Here is a 14204-nt window from a genome sequence, read left to right on the forward strand (position 1 = left end):
GTAGCCACAGCGAGTTTGTGAAAGTGTGTGAACTTTTGGGTTTGAGGGAGAAAATGCATTGGAGCGGATGAGAGAAAACTCTGCACTCTGCTCAAACAAATGCATCTGGAGAGAGAACCGTTTGAGACGGAGATGAAATGAAAGCATTGTGAGAATCAGAAGGAAAATATCTACGTTTTGATATATAATTTATGAAGATTGAGGCAGAAATGTGGCCTTGGTGATGAGAGAAATCCTTGTTTTTTGGTTTAAATGGACCCTCTCCCTTCCGCTCCCATTATAAACTCAAACAGCTGAAATCCTTCAGACTTGTTTCAATGCTTTTTGTGGTTCTGATCCAAACGGAGCGGGACGAGTTTTACTGCAAAGTTCTCACCTCAGAAGAGTTTGTTTAAAATGCCGACCTGGACGAGGCGCGGCTGGGATAGTGATGTTTGGCCTTGCCAGCGGCAGGAACAAAGAACGATATAGAACTATTATGAATGTGTCGTGTGTTAAATGTTCAGTTTATTTATACAACTGATGAAAAACCTCTTTCAGCAAGGCTTCAGAAGCCAATCCTCTCTACTGACAGATATCGATAATGACTGATAAAATGAATCGTGAAGTTCTGTGGACAGTGCCGATGTTGAAGCAAAGTTTTAAACTATTATTTTATATTTTGAAGACAAATGCATCCATTTGGTATTTTACCTGGGAACAGGAGAATCTTTACTGAAGCAGAAAGAATAAAGATTGATATTTATGCTGATTTAGGAAATGTGTGCACAAAAAAATCACGATCATGAAGAATTTCTTTGTAACGTAGATGAGCAAGAAAGTTTTATGTGATAATGAAACGTGATCACAGTTTATGGATGAAATGAAATAAATGACATTCTGCAGTCTTTGATTTCCTTCACACTGCAGCAGCATTGTTGAATAATGCAATTCTATAAGTACTTAATAGCACAATTGCCTTTAGTTAATCACGATTAATCACACTTTTCTGTATTTTTATGTCCAACATGCTGTCCTGTTGAATGTTGACAATGACGTCCGTCCGATGTCGACTCTAGAATTAGGATTCCAGCTCTTAATTCCAGCCGAGGTGCAAACGCAGCAGCTTCCTCCTGCTTCTATGGAGTCAGTGTTTAAAAAGCTGATTTTCAGAAACGTCGTGTAAACAGGTTCTAAATGTCGCTTTTCAACACGTCTCAAACTTCCCAAAAATCCTCAGTCAGGTTCTTATTTTGTGGCAGTTCCACAGTCAGATGGATCCAGTCTGACGAGTGTTCATGCTAAAATTGGTGAAGTATGTCCAGTTTAAAGGTGTAATACAAGATGTTCCACCGGTGTGTGAATGTGTGTGTGAATGGGTGAATGTGATATTGCAGTGTAAAGCTCTTTGGTCTCTGCTAATGCAGATGAAAAAGTGCTATGTAAGTGTAGTCCATTTATTTGCTTTGAGTGGATCATCAAAGTGGTGGGTCTGTTTGTCAGTCATTCTGACGAGCTGCTTGCTCCCAATCACGTTCTACGTATTGCGCATTCAGAGTGTTTATGTAGCCGGTGAGCTTCGGTTTCAGCCGGTACTTACCGATGGCGAGTCTGACATAATGAAACTCTAACTGTTTTGGAAAACAAGCTTTATGAGCGAGGCCGATCGCGGAAACTGTAAACAGAGCCGTGCACGCCCTGAGAAGACGAGGACGCGCTCGCACGCTTCCGTCATTGATAGGCGTTTCCTGGGAGAAGCAGGAGAGCCGGGCGGATGGTCTGGCGCATGCGCGTTTTTCAAAAAGCGAGTAACAGACGTTTGGCTCCGTCTTTTTGAGAAAAGCCTGTATTACACCTTTAATGAATTTAAACAGCCTTTTTTTTTTTTAGATAAATGCCAAATACAGGCAGCGATTTTATTTATTTTGTTTGGTGATTGTTTTGTGTTCTGTCATTTTCCCTTTTTCTGTCCTAAAACCCCAGAAAAACAGCAGAAAGTCTCCCCTCGGTCTGGTTCTCAGTGGTATTTCACTGATGCCTTTATGCTTTTCACAACTTTTCAGGTTTTTCTCGACTTCAGCTTTTTACAGTTTTTTCAACTATTTTAACTTTTAAAGATTTTTCGAGCTTTTATTTCAACTTTTAGAATGTTTTTCAACTTTTTAGGGTTTTTTCAGGGTTTTTTTCAACTGTGTAATCTTTTGTTCAACTTCCAGAATAGAACAGAACAGACTTTAATATCTCTCCACGGAGAAATTCACAGCTACAGAGGCTCGTAGGACACAGGGATGTGCAAAAGGTAGTGAACGGTGCAAAGAACAGGTAACAACACAGAATTAAAAAACAGTAAATGAGCTGTAATTTCACTGATCGTCATATTAACAGTAAAACACCGTTTATGAGAAAACATCATAATCCTGCTGAAATTCTGCCGTAAATTTACAGAAGTTATTTACAGTGTGTGACTCAGAGGAGGACTTGAGCCATGTTTCCTCTCGGTGTGCAGGACGAGCTGGACTCTCAGCCAGCGGGGCTCCCGTCTCACATTGAGGGCCCGAGGCCCAGTTTGAACCTGGAGCAGCTCCACCAGCGTCTGCTGGGCAGCCTGGCGGATCTGATCCGTCTGGGCTGGGAGCGCCTCCAGCGGGAGGAGCCGGTCCGGGAGGAGCCGGTCCGGGAGGAGCCGGTCCAGAAGGCCGGGCTCCAGAAGAGCCTGCAGAGCCACACGGTCAGAGTCCGGCCGGTCCTTCCATCAGAGAGCTCCTCCTGTTCGCTGACTCCTGCTGGTTCCTCTGCAGAGCTTCTTCCAGCGGCTGGACCGTCACTTCAGCGGCCTGCAGTACCTGGCCCTCAGAGCCCCGGGCGGCGCCTCCCGCTGGGTGGAGGCTGCACTGACGGAGCAGCAGGAGGAGCTGGAGCGTCTGCAGGAGGGAGCGCTGGACCGAGGAGCCCACATGCTGGAAACGCTGCAGGTAGAAGCAGCAGCTTTAGTTCTTCAAAATGTCTTTTTTCCCCTAAAATGTTAAATTTGTACCTCAAAATCAGTTTTCCTCTCTTAAATAACGACTGACTGCGTCAGTTTTATTTGACCTTGTTTGAACTGGAGAGGCTCTGTAAACACTGTGAGGTTTGATGTCTGTCTCAGTCGTGGACTCGGTGGGAGGAGGACAGCGCTCGCTCCGACGCCCTGCTGAGACAGGCGGAGGCGTCGTTCCCTGCGGCGCCGCCAGAGGGCGACTCCGAGCGGCTCTCCGTCTGCCAGGTGACACGCTCCGTCTCGCCGCCCGGCCCCCCGGCGGCCGCTCACGGCGCTTTTATCAGCGTTCCCTCCTCCTCGTTTGGACCGCATGCTGCACTCAAACCTAATGGCTCCAATTAAATCCGTCCCGGCGGGTTTTCAGTCGGGGAACGTCGTGTTCTCCGCTCAGAGCGGCTCGTTCACCCAGAGGGACCCTCAGCTCCACTTCATGTTTACTGTTCTGCTGGAAACGTCTGACTGGTTTCAATGGGGGGACATGGGGGACTGGGAAGGACATGGAGGGTCCGGAGAGACCTGGGGGACTGGAGGGATATTGTGAGACTGGATAGACATGGAGACACGGGTAATCAGATGGACATGGAGGGTCTGGATGGACATGGTGGGATGGGGAACTGGAGGGACATGGAGGATCTGGAGGGACTGGAGGGACATAGGGGAATCAGAGTGACATGGAGGGACATGGGGAGACTGGACAGACATGGAGAGACATGGAGGGACTGGGGGGGTTGGAAGGACATGGGGAGACTGGGTAGACATGGGAGATCAGAGGGACATGGAGAGACTGGAGAGACTCGAAGGACATGGGGGGATTGGGGGGACATGGAGGGACAGGACAGACATGGGGGGACTGGAGGGACATGTAGGGACATGGACATGTCTGGAAGTTGGTCTTGAACTCTTCCTCCCTCCTTGTTCCAGGGTCTGCTGGAGGACAACCGGGCTGCTTTCAGTCTCCTGCTGGAGGCGGGACGCCGGCTGGAGGAGGCGGGCTGTGGAGCGGTGGGCGTGGCCACCGCCAAGCTGGACGCTCGCTGGACGGCTGTGACCAAGAGGCTGGAGCTGGAACGCACCACCACGGAGAGGACGAGGACACTGAGGGACAGGTCAGACTGGCAGGTTGATTCCTGGGGTTGAGTCCTGTTGCGTTACTGGTCGGCTGTGATGCTTCGTGGTTCTGACCGAGTTCTACTCGTCCAGGTTTGTTCGGGACTCTGCTGCTCTGACTGACTGGATGCTGAGAGCCAGAGAGTCCATCAACACCTGGAGAGAGTTCAAAGGTCAGACGGACGGGCAGAGGGAGGCCTACCTGCAGGCTGTGGTCAGTCCGAACACACGGCTTCACTCAGAGAACCCAGGACCGAAGGGAACGGGGCTCCACATGGTTCTACGGTTCTAACGGTTCTGTTTCAGGCCTTGTCCGCCGAGCTGGAGGAGAAATCTGAGCTGAAGGTTTCAGTGATGAGTTCTGCCGCTCAGCTGGAGCAGCTGAGGACGGCGGGACGAGACGCAGGAGGACAGACAGAGGACGAGTCCAGCCGCCTCCGGCAGCTGGAGCTGGATTTCTCCGGGCTGCAGGCCGAGCTGCCCGCCGTCCGGCAGACGCTGCAGGAGGTGAGCTCCGGAAAGCCCACCGTCACATTCACCCATTCACACACACACGTTCACACACCGGGGGGGGCGGCTGCCGTGCAAGGCGCTCAGTCCGTCCACCGGGAGAAGTTCTGCCCAAGGAAACCTCAGCATGTGGAAGGGGGGAATCAAACTCACAACCTCCCGATTGTCAGACAACTTCTTCATAAAGCGAATCACAGCCGCCCAGCGGATGAATGAATGACTGCTGAGCGCTGCTACGGCACAGAAACACCTCCGCCAGCGCCGGGTGTTCATCCATCTGTCCATCATCCGTCTGTCCATCATCAGTTCCATAATACATCATCCATCCATCTGTCCATAAACCCATCCTGCCATCCACCCACACATTCATTCATCTTTATATCCATCATCCATTCATCCGTCCGTCCATCCGTCCATCCATCCAACAGTCTGTCCGTCCTTCATCCATTCATCAATTCATCCCTCATCAATTCATCTATGTCATCCATCCATTTTTCTATCCACCCACACATTCATCTATCTATCTATCTATCTATCTATCTATCGTCTGTCCATCCAGAGCTCTTTTCACATCTTACAGTCGAGGATTTTGTTTCTCTCTCTCTCTTTCTTTGATTCTCTTGTTTTTCTTCGTCATGTCATCATCCAGACCTCCTCCACCTCTCCTCTTCTCTCTCCCTCGTTCTTCTTCAGCCTCTCATCGTCCTCCGCAGACTCCTCTCATCTTTTTTCCGGAGTTATCGTCTCTCTTCTCTGCTTTGTCTGATGTTTCCTGGCTCGTTGACTCTTCCCCCTGTAGAGCTGAGCCGCTTCTCCTTCGGTCTGACAGTAACGCCGTTTTCCTCGGGACGGCGGCTTTAACGGTGACTCTGGGTCCTGTTTGTCCTCCTCAGCTGTGGATGGACAGCCAGAGCCAGCAGGGGGCGCTGCGGGAGCTGCAGGCCTGGATCGGAGCGGCTGAATCCGGGCTGGAGGAGCGTCGCAGCGGGATCGAGCAGAACCGCTTCTCCAGCAGCGATCTGAGCCGGATCCTCGGATACTGCAAGGTCCGAGACCGAAACGTCCTGTGGATTTGATCCATCCTTCTTTAACTGCTCCTCTCAGATAGATGGATAGATGTTCCGCTCATCGTGACCCTGGTCTCCTCAGGAGCGTCAGGTGGAGATGTCTTCCCATCAGGCCATCCTGGACTTTGTGAACCAGCCGCTGCAGGCCTGCAGTACCGGGAGCGACCAGCAGAGGCGCTGCGAGCTGAACGGCTGGGCGGAGGAGCAGGGCGGGCTGAACCGGGCCTGGCTGGGCCTGCAGGCCGCCCTCAGCTGTCAGGTGAGGCCGCACGCCGGCGTCCCGCCGTCCGGGCGCCGCGGCACCGCGCCCGCTGAGGCTCCGCCGCGCCACCGCGCCCGCTGAGGCTCCGCCCCTCTGCCTCAGGTCCGGGACCTGGAGCAGGAGCTCAGGGCGCGGCTGGAGCGGGACGCCCGTCTGCAGCGGGTCAACAGCTGGATCGCCGAGCAGAACGTCTGGATGGGAGCGGCGGAGAGCGCCGGCAGCCGGGCGGAGCTGCAGAGGAGCGTCGACCGCTGTCAGGTCTGAAACACCACCCGACACACACCCCGGTCGGGGTTCGAGTCCCGCAGGGTGACGGACCCGCTCTCTCCACTGCACCTCAGGACCTGCAGGAGAAGATCCAGCTGGAGGCTGCGGCTCTGCAGAGCCTGAGAGAGACGGACGGCTCAGACGTCCTCCAGCAGACCGACCCGGTCCCTGCAGGCTCTCACACGGCGATGTGAGTGACACACACACACACGCACGCGCACACACACACACACACACACACACACACACACACCGCTGAGTCTGCGCTCCCCTCCAGGCCGAGTCGCTGAAGCAGAAGCTGAGCGGCGAGCAGCAGCGGTGGAGCGGCGTGGAGAGCAGCCTGCAGGAGTGGAGCCTGAGAGCGGCGAGGACCTCCGTCACTCTGGACCTCTACGGCTGCCCGCAGATCTGCCTGCAGGCGCACCGCCGCCTCCACGACAGGCTGCAGGTGACGCGCACACACACACACACACACACACACACCGGGACGCTGCCTGGTGCTGCGGTGGATGTAGTGAAACACGCCAGGGACCAGCATCACACACAAGTTTGACATGTGAGAGGAAGTGGCTCCAAAAAGAGCGAAATGTGGCAAAAAGCTGATCAAACTGCTGAAATGACTGAAACAGCTTCACCTTATAAATAAGTCTCAAAACTGTGAAAACAACAAAAACAATTCAAAATAAGATAAAACTAGTAAAGAGCTTCTTAAACAACGAGAACAAGAAGTGGAAAAAAAAAGGTGAAAATCTTTTGGTAACACTTTATTTGAAGCCCCCCTGTATAACACATTATAAGTACATTTATAAAGCATTATAATGCCATTATAACACGTGTAGCTATAGTTATAAACATTCATAGATGATCACAATGCCAGGACCTAACCCTAACCCTAACCCAATGCTGTATAGTGAGTTATAAAGCATTGTGATCATTTATGAGCGTTCATAACTACTTATAAACACTTATAATGTGTTATACCGGGTGCTTCAAGTAAAGTGTTACTAATCTTTTAAAACAGTGGTGATGGTTACATCAGTAAATTCTATTAGAACGGAAAACATCAAAAATGGCTGAAAAGGCTGAAGAACAGTAAAATGAGCTAAAATGATCAAAACTACTGGAACAGTCAAAAACTGTCCAAAACAGAGAAACGGTGAGAAAGAGACCGAAAAGAGTTGGAAACATTAAACCGTCTGCTGAAACGACTGAAACTGCAGGTGAGTTGAGTTCCATCAATCAAACCGGCAGAAAATCAGAAGAAAGAAAAGTTTTTGAAAGAAAGTGAAAAAGTATAAAGATGGCTTCAACTTCTGAATTAAATCTCACTTTTAACAGTTTTTCTCCTCCTTTGTGTGTGTGTGTGTGTGTGTGTGTGTGTGTGTGTGTGTGTGCGCAGCTCCTCCAGCAGCAGCTCTCGGCTTCGGACTCGGATCTGGACGGACTGTCTTCACTCGTCTCGTCTCTCAGAGGAAACGTCCGTCCTGCTGCGGCCGCCGTGCTGGACCGGAGGCTGCAGGGCGTCCGGAGCAGGTGGGACACACACACACACACACACACACACACACACACACACACACGCAGCATGTGCCTCAGCTGTGTGTGTGTGTGTGTGTGTGTGTGTTGCAGGTGGGCGGAGGTGTGTGTGTGTGTGTGTGAGCGCCTGCAGAGCTCCGCCTCGCTGCTCCAGACGTGGCAGCGTTTCGCCGACCGGGCCGCCGCGCTGTCTGAGCGGCTGCTGCGGCTGCGGGGCGAGGCGGCGGCCGTCCGCGGGGAGACGGGCGGCCTGGAGGACGCCGCGCGGCCCGGAGACGAGCACGAGCACGAGCACGAGCACGAGCACGCCGTGGCGGTGGGTCACACTCCTCCACCTTCACACACCTTGAACCTGAGGTTACAGTTATCCTTCAGAAACATTTCTATTCCAGGAGTTTTGATGAAACAACATTCAAACCGATGCTAAAAACAGATAAAAACATTTATAAATTAAATATTAAAATACTAAAATTTAAAATATGAAAAATAACTATGAAATACTATATGATGAAAATAAGGAAAACTTAAAAACAGATCATTAAAAGTTTTTTTTTTTTTTAAATATTAAACTCATTTTCTTTTATACATTCAGGAAGGAGAAAAAATTTAGAAAATAAAAAGATTAAATTACAGAAAAGTCCATAAAATATCTCATTAGAAAAAATAAATAAAACATGTTTTACAATTTATTAACTTAATTTTGTAAATCTATATCCTGAAACAAACCTGTTAAACTGGAATCACTTTATTTAAAACCATATCAAATGTTCTAAACAAAATTAGCTTAATAACCTTTTATGAACAACACTGTCAGTAAAAATCAGACAGTTTATCTGTCTTGTTATGAGGAATCTGTTCCTGCTGCTCCAGATCCTGCTGCAGGACTCCCAGGACCTGCAGCCCCACCTGGAGGAGGTGCTGCAGGCCTCCAAGCAGCTGATTGGCCGCCTGGAGCCGCCGGCCGCCGCTCTGGTCCAATGGGAGCGCCGGCTGCTGTCCCGGGGCGTCCTGCGGCTCCGGGAGCAGCTGGGCCAGAAGCTGGGTCGGCTGCAGGTACGACGGCGCGCCGCCGCTCCGGTCTTCCCCTGGGAGCCGAGCAGGACCTCACCCTCCATCTGTGCAGGAGGACCTGCGCCACCTGCGGGGCTTCGGCGCCGAGCTGGACTCGCTGGAGGAGAAGCTGGAGGCGTGGAGGCAGCGGCTGGAGGCCGGCGCCGCTCAGCAGGTCAGCCTCATGAATGGAGTGTGTGTGTGAGCGTGTGTGTGAGTGTGTGTGTGGACGAGCAGACGGCAGCTCAGACCCTGATCCACTTATTCAGGTCAGTCAACACTTCAGTCAGCGGCGGAGTTTCATTAAAATGCTCGACGGCAGATTTAAGTGTTTTAAATATGAGAGCAAAGAAAATAGTTTCTAAATCGTTTTATTCATTTTGTTTCATTCAGATTTTATCAGCTTTCTTATTAGAATTAGGATCATATTGATTATTTTTATTATGATGGTGATCATTATTATTGTTATTATTATTATTATTATTGCTACAGTTTATTTTCATTTTTTTCCCAATTTTTAACATTTCAGGCTTTTTCGGTATTTTGCTCTTTTTTTAATTTAGTTGAATTTTAGAAGGTATTGTATATTCTTTCACACAGCTGTCTTGTTAATTGGGCCTCTGCCCTTTATTACATTTACCTCGTCAGCATCAGTGAAGTTTTCCTCCGCCTCCCATGATCGTTTCTTCCAGATACAGTCATAAACCCACTTTTCCAAGTTTTAAAATTTAGTGAATTGATTTCAGCGGTAACACTTTACTGGAAGCCCCCCCTGTGTAACACATGATAAGTACATTTATAAAGCATTATAATGCCATTATATCACATGTAGCTATAGTTATAAATGATCACAGTGCCAGGACCTAACCCTAACCCTAACCCTATGCTGTATAGTGAGTTATAAAGCATCGTGATCATTTATGAGTGTTTATAACTACTTGTGTGTTACACCGGGTGCTTCAAGTAAAGTGTTACCATTTCAGCTTCTTCCTGTTTCCGGGGTTTAACAGGAAGGTTTGAGACCTTCTGGTCTGCTCTGCTTTCTGGTGGTGCTCAGTGTTTGTGTGAGGACAGAAGTGTGAATGAGTGTGAGGAGCGTGTGTGTGCGTGTGTGTGTGTGCGTGTGAGGAGTGTGTTTGAGGAGTGGGCGGAGCCTGTGGGCGCGCCGTGACGTCTGAGCCTGTGATCTGCTCCGTCTGTCCTCAGTCTGGCCTCCTGGAGCTCGGCGGTCTGTCTGCTGACCTGGATGTTCTGAACGAGCTGAGCTGCGGCGGCCCGCCGCCGGGCGACGCCGCCGCCCGCCGCCTGCAGCGCCTCGGCCGCCGCTGCACCGAGACCGCCGCCCGGGCCCAGGAAGCCTGCAGGTCAGAGAATCACCGGCGGGAACGTTTTCTCTGCCTCTCTGAGTGCTTTTCATTCATTCTCCATTAATTCACTGGCCCCGCCCACTTCCAGGTGTGATTGACAGTTACAGTCAGATTGAATGTGACTGTAGAAGCTGCTGTTGGTTAAAGGGGCGGGGCTTAGGATTCATCAGGATGCACATAAATTAACATATTAATTAAAAAAAGAGCCACAGGTTGCTGTAGAGCAGGAGTCTGGAACCTCTGGAGCCACATGTGGCTCTTCAGTCCCTGCAGCGGCTCCTCGAAGCCTTCACAACGTGAAACATCAATGAACATTAAACTCATTTTTATTATAGTTGGACACCACAGCACTGTTCGGAATGATTCGTCACTCTCAGTTCAAAAGGGATTCCGAAAAAACGGTACAAGTCAAATTGGGAAAAATAGCAATAACCACAGGAAGTGGGGAAAAGTGATCGAAGAGCTTAAAGGGGCTGCAGCATGCTTTTTTAGCTCGTCCAAACCCCTATTATAGGTATTAACGTGGTAATAGTTATTTTTGGCGCGAAGGAAAAGTCATTTTGTGTGAAATAAAAAATTTTCTGGGGCTAATTCTGAAACTCGGAAGAGAAAACGCTCTGGTTCACTGAAAATCCCGCCTCTCCCCCTGTGGACTTTGACTGACAGCGAACTTCAACCAATCGGAGCTTCAATACGTCATGCGTTAGCTTCTCTAAGGGTTAGCTTTAGCTCTTTAGCTCTAGCTTCTCTACACGCAAAGACACGCGGGAAAACGTCTTTTCCTGTTAGAACTCACCAAGCGCAGACCCTTCAGACCCTTCAGGACCCTTCAGACCCTTCAGACCCTTCAGACCCTTCAGACTCTTCAGACTCTTGCTCTTGCTTGATTGTTGCTTTCAGACGATGGTTAAAGTTTATCTCCGTAGTCGGAGTTACAAAAAGCGGGGAACACTGATTGCCGAGGGCCTGCGTTGGGGGGGGGGGGTTTGTACCAGGGGAAAAACCCGCTTTGGGGGTGTTTTGATGAGTTAATAACTATATAACTAGGTTTTGAAACATATAAAAGTGAATTTTGCCCGATACAGCCCCTTAAAAAAACTGAAATGTCTGAGAATTTCTAAAAGAGGAACATAATATGGTTGAAAAAAAAATCATGCAAATTGCTTCAAAGGAAATGGCTGAACCAGCTAAAGCAGGGGTCCTCAAATACAAATCTTGAAGGTCCACATTAGTTTTTTTTCCATACAAACATGGGTCCATTTATTAATGTCATGTACAAGGCAGGTCGTGCATGCACGTACACACGCACACACACACACGCCACACACACGCACACACACAGCACGCAGCGCGCAGAGCGCATGCAGTGATTGAACACAACAGAAGTGGGAACGTGAGAGATATTTGACTAAAATGAAACAAAAATTAGCGATAGAATAGTAGCGCATAGCGATAGATTGGTGATTAATAAAAATAATATATGTTTAAAAAAAGATTTTTTTTTTCTTTTTCTTTTATTTGTTTTTTTTTTTGTGGAAAACTGCCGTTTGCCCTGAGTCCGAAGCGAGGTGTGCTGCGGTCCGGTCGTGGACCGCGGTCCACTAATTGAGGAACCCCCGAGCTAAAATGTCAAAATGGTCAAGAAAAAAATACTTGAAAATATGAGCAGAACTGTTCAAATCAGGCACAAAAAATAGGTTAATTTAATAAAATGTTCACTACTCTGAACCCATTAAATGCATCATAAGATGTAGTATTTTTTTACATGTGCATCAAACTTTCTATGAAACGTTATGAGCTGCATTCACCTCTTTTAAAGGTTAAATGTTCTTTGTGGCTCCAGAACAGCTTGACGTAGCAGAAAGTCAGAGTTTGGTTATAAAGGTGCAGAACACCCTGCTGTAGAGCCGCAGCTTGCAGATCCCTGCCTAGGTTTCCACGGAGACGCCCTCTGAAAGTGTCTCTCCGCGGCCGCTCTGCGCAGCCAGTTGCAGGACGGAGGCGTCGCGGCTGCAGACCTTCGAGCAGAAGTGTGAGAGCTGGATGGAGTTCCTGCAGAGGATGGAGGACGCCTGGCCGTGGACGTGTCCGGCTCCTACGTGGGCCTCCGGCAAGCAGCTGTGCACGCACAAGGTATCGAACGCTGGAGCCCGGTGAGAGTGACGGGCGGACGGCGGGAGCGCGTCGAACCTGACGTCCGTGTGTTCCAGAGGTTCCAGGCCGAGCTCTCCATCGGACACCAGATCCTCCACTCCGTCATCGCAGAGGCTCTGAAGCTGCTGCAGAAAGGAGAGGTGGAGGACAGGTGAGGGGGAGTGAGACGGGGTGGGTGGGGTGGAGTGAGAGGAGTGAGACGTGCGAGGTGGGGTAAAGGCTTCTACACGCTCCACATAAAGCCGAACAGAGTTGTGCTGGATGACGTCATGTGACCTCTGATGTGACCTCTGAGGCCACGCCCCCTCATAGGCCACGCCCCCTCACTGCAGTCTCCGCTTGTCCAGATGTTTCCAGCAACACAACAGTGCTGGACGGTGACACAACGGCGTTTTCAGTGGAAGATTTGACGAAGGATTAGATATTGAAGCCTGCCTCAGACGAGCAGATGAGGAGCAGGCGGGTCCAGCCTCCTGGCTCAGCAGGATTCACAGCTTCACCCGTCCTCCTTCAGGGATCGGGGATCAATCTCTCGTCTCTACATAAAATTAATAAAATTAAGCCCTTTTTTGTTGTGGAAAGGCTGTAAAAGTTTTTGTTTTGCTGGCAGAAGCAGGGCTGCTCGACAGTGAACAGATCAGAGAGGAGCAGAGGGGGGGGGTGAGGAACTTCAACACTCTGAACCCGCTAAATCACTTCTCTCTGCTGGTTTAATCCTAAAAATAAAAGTGGTTTCTCCATTCAGAAACGAGATCTGGAAAGACTTTTTTTCTCAGCAGAGAAATAACGACCACTGATAAAGTCCCAGACCAGGTCCTGAACCTGGTTTCATAAGCAGAATGTGAAAACACTGAAACACACTCTGGTCTGTACTTGTTTTGAGTGGTGGCGCAGTGCAGCAGTGGTTTGCACTGCGTCTTCACACTGATGGCAGCTGGGTGACGTGTTGTGGTTCTCTGTGGTCTGATGATGATGATGATGATGATGAAGATGCGATGCCCCCCCCCCCCCGCAGGAGCGACTTCCTCCTGAAGCTGGCCCAGCTGCGGGAGCACTGGCAGGGGGCGGTGCAGCGCGCCGACCAGCGGCGCTCCCTGGTGGAGGGTCTGCTGCGGCACTGGCACCTGTACCGCCGCAGCCTCAGGAAGCTGCAGAGGTTCCTGGCCGACACCAAGACCCTGCTGCCCCCCGCCGGACCCCCCCACTGCAGCCTGACGCAGCTGCACCGCTCGCTGCAGGACCTCCAGGTCAGAGCTCACTCTCTCACTCTCTCACTCGTTCACCCCTCTTCCCCCCTCCCCCACTCAGAGCTCTTCCTCTGTCTCCGGGCTTCAGTCCGCGTTGTGATTAAATTATCCTCCTCCTTTCTTCTCACTGTTCTTTCATCATGTCTCCGGTTTTCGTCTCTTTTCCGTCGTCGTCCTGATGAACCGGTTAGAGCTCAGGAGAACCGCTCTCAGGACCCGGGACGATCGGGCCGCAGCAAGTTCTGGAACTTTATGAAAGTTCTTGTGATGGTTCTTATAGCTTAAAGCGATACTTCAACATTTTGGCAAATTGGCCCGTTTAGCGCTATTCATTAGTCATTTCGAACAGCATACTTACTTTTGTGAGGGCGAGCTGTTGTTTATCCAGAGGTGAGTCGGGGAAGGTTTTCAGGACGGACACAATGGAAGTGGATGGTATTTTGGTTCCCTCGTCAAACTCATCAAATACACAATCCAACAACCCAAAACACTTTGGTGGGCAAATTATAATCCGCACATTCACTACGCTGTGGAATATTAATGCAAAATTACGAGATTGAGTTGTTTATGCGAAGATTGCTAAGACGGAACTACTTGTCTGGGCGTAGTGATTTCAAAAGA

General features: G+C 49.9%; 1 protein-coding gene across 1 annotated transcript in view; it reads left to right on the forward strand.

Moving 5' to 3' along the window:
* syne2b (spectrin repeat containing, nuclear envelope 2b) overlaps window positions 1-14204 on the forward strand; it is a 120281-nt gene that overhangs the window by 84193 nt on the left and 21884 nt on the right. The window contains 21 exon segments of the mRNA XM_030117541.1: window positions 2486-2707; window positions 2778-2951; window positions 3125-3241; window positions 3938-4122; window positions 4217-4337; window positions 4430-4630; window positions 5527-5679; window positions 5783-5959; window positions 6065-6220; window positions 6304-6414; window positions 6507-6677; window positions 7629-7762; window positions 7859-8081; window positions 8636-8818; window positions 8889-8990; window positions 10022-10179; window positions 12171-12250; window positions 12253-12296; window positions 12298-12315; window positions 12393-12487; window positions 13352-13583. Coding sequence (XP_029973401.1) covers window positions 2486-2707; window positions 2778-2951; window positions 3125-3241; window positions 3938-4122; window positions 4217-4337; window positions 4430-4630; window positions 5527-5679; window positions 5783-5959; window positions 6065-6220; window positions 6304-6414; window positions 6507-6677; window positions 7629-7762; window positions 7859-8081; window positions 8636-8818; window positions 8889-8990; window positions 10022-10179; window positions 12171-12250; window positions 12253-12296; window positions 12298-12315; window positions 12393-12487; window positions 13352-13583 — 3057 coding nt within the window.

This window comes from Salarias fasciatus, chromosome 19 (genome assembly GCF_902148845.1).
Source record: "Salarias fasciatus chromosome 19, fSalaFa1.1, whole genome shotgun sequence".
NCBI classification, from domain to species: Eukaryota; Metazoa; Chordata; class Actinopteri; order Blenniiformes; family Blenniidae; genus Salarias; species Salarias fasciatus.